A 1488-nucleotide genomic window follows, 5' to 3' on the forward strand; every position below is an offset into this window, starting at 1 on the left:
TAGAACGTAACCACATTTTAATATTAAGGTTATTATTGTGAAAGAAATACCGTTATGGCAGCTTTGGTTTCATGTTGTTTTGGCTGTTGTGGAGACAATAACAGGGGCCACGTAACACTGAAGGAAATGCCCACGGTTCAGCTGGACACTCATCACATGGGTAAGTGTTGCGATCTGACATTTCAGACACATTACATTCACGGAAAAGAGTTTGAGTCTGACGATATGATAAACAAAGCTGTCCTTCTTTCAAAATAAGTGCCTTTGTCGCCATACAGTAAGTGTTATGATCATTTCACTGCTGTCAGACTTGGCATAACAAGTGTATTTACAGTTATTTGAGTTTGTCATCTGTAATGACTTGTATATAATTTAATGGTATGAGGGAAGGTGGCTTATTAAACGATAGTAAAATGACACAAAATGTATAGCATGTAGGATTAATGAAAAAAGAAGAGCATAATTTCAGAACGTCATGAAGCAGAAAAAACGGTAGTAAAATATTTTGGTCTCTGTTATGCAGTTAATTAAGTATGTGGCAAATGGATTATTTCCCTATGATATTTCAGGTACTGATGTTGTCATTGTAAAGAGTGGAAGACGCATATGTGGAACTGGTGGTTGCATTGCAAACGCCCCTCTCCATCAAAACAAGAGCTACTTTGAGTTCAAGATTCAATCCACAGGTAAGACGTGATGTGTGCAAGCATTTACGTGCAAGTTAGACAAATTAGTCTAGTTTGTTTTAGTCATTAGGTGTGACTGCTGTGAACTTTGGCCTTTGCAGGTGTCTGGGGAGTAGGAGTGGCAACACAGAAAGCAAATCTGAATCAGATCCCTATGGGTAGAGACCCACGCAGCCTTGTGCTCCGGCAAGATGGCACCGTGTACCACAACAATGAAGAAAAGAACCGATTACCTGCAAACAGCTTACCGCAGGAAGGAGACATTGTGGTGAGTCTTGGTGGCATTGGATTAATGTGGAATTTGTTGGTAAATAAATCTACTTGTGTGTGTGTGCGCTTGGTAAAGGGAGAAGCATTCCATTTTGGACTGAGAGGATTCCATGTGGGATTTGCTGCCTTTAATAACAAGGGTTCTTATCTGTATCATTGCAGACTCATTAAAAACTGGAGTTTCGTTGTGAACTTCATTTTGGTGTACCACCTGACTGTAATTGCATACTGAGTTTACTGGGTTATCTGTAAGATGGAAACCTCTTAGCACTAATATGTATGCTGACAGGAGCTATGAGAGTTTTCTTGAAAGCAGTGGTTCATTTTCAGTGTAATAGCTTCATGTATCTAAGTTTCTGTTTTCGCTCTTTTTTGTGTGTGTGTGTAGGGTGTTACGTATGACCATGTGGAGCTGAATTTGTACCTAAATGGGAAGAATATGAGCTGTCCAGCATCAGGCATTAGAGGAACTGTTTATCCTGTAGTTTATGGTAAGTATTTTGGAGTATTGTTAAAAGATTTTTACAGCAGC

General features: G+C 39.4%; 1 protein-coding gene across 1 annotated transcript in view; it reads left to right on the forward strand.

The window, feature by feature from the left end:
• Window positions 1–8: 8 nt before the first annotated feature.
• Window positions 9–1488, forward strand: part of spryd7a (SPRY domain containing 7a) — a 2507-nt gene continuing 1027 nt past the window's right edge. Inside the window, exons 1-4 of the mRNA XM_016265994.1 lie at window positions 9–160; window positions 570–686; window positions 788–954; window positions 1345–1447. Of these exons, the coding sequence (XP_016121480.1) occupies window positions 55–160; window positions 570–686; window positions 788–954; window positions 1345–1447 (493 nt within the window). The 5' untranslated portion in view covers window positions 9–54. The remainder of the gene's footprint in view (window positions 161–569; window positions 687–787; window positions 955–1344; window positions 1448–1488) is intronic.

Source organism: Sinocyclocheilus grahami, unplaced genomic scaffold (assembly GCF_001515645.1).
Source record: "Sinocyclocheilus grahami isolate Dianchi unplaced genomic scaffold, SAMN03320097.WGS_v1.1 scaffold28912.1, whole genome shotgun sequence".
In the NCBI taxonomy this organism is placed as follows: domain Eukaryota; kingdom Metazoa; phylum Chordata; class Actinopteri; order Cypriniformes; family Cyprinidae; genus Sinocyclocheilus; species Sinocyclocheilus grahami.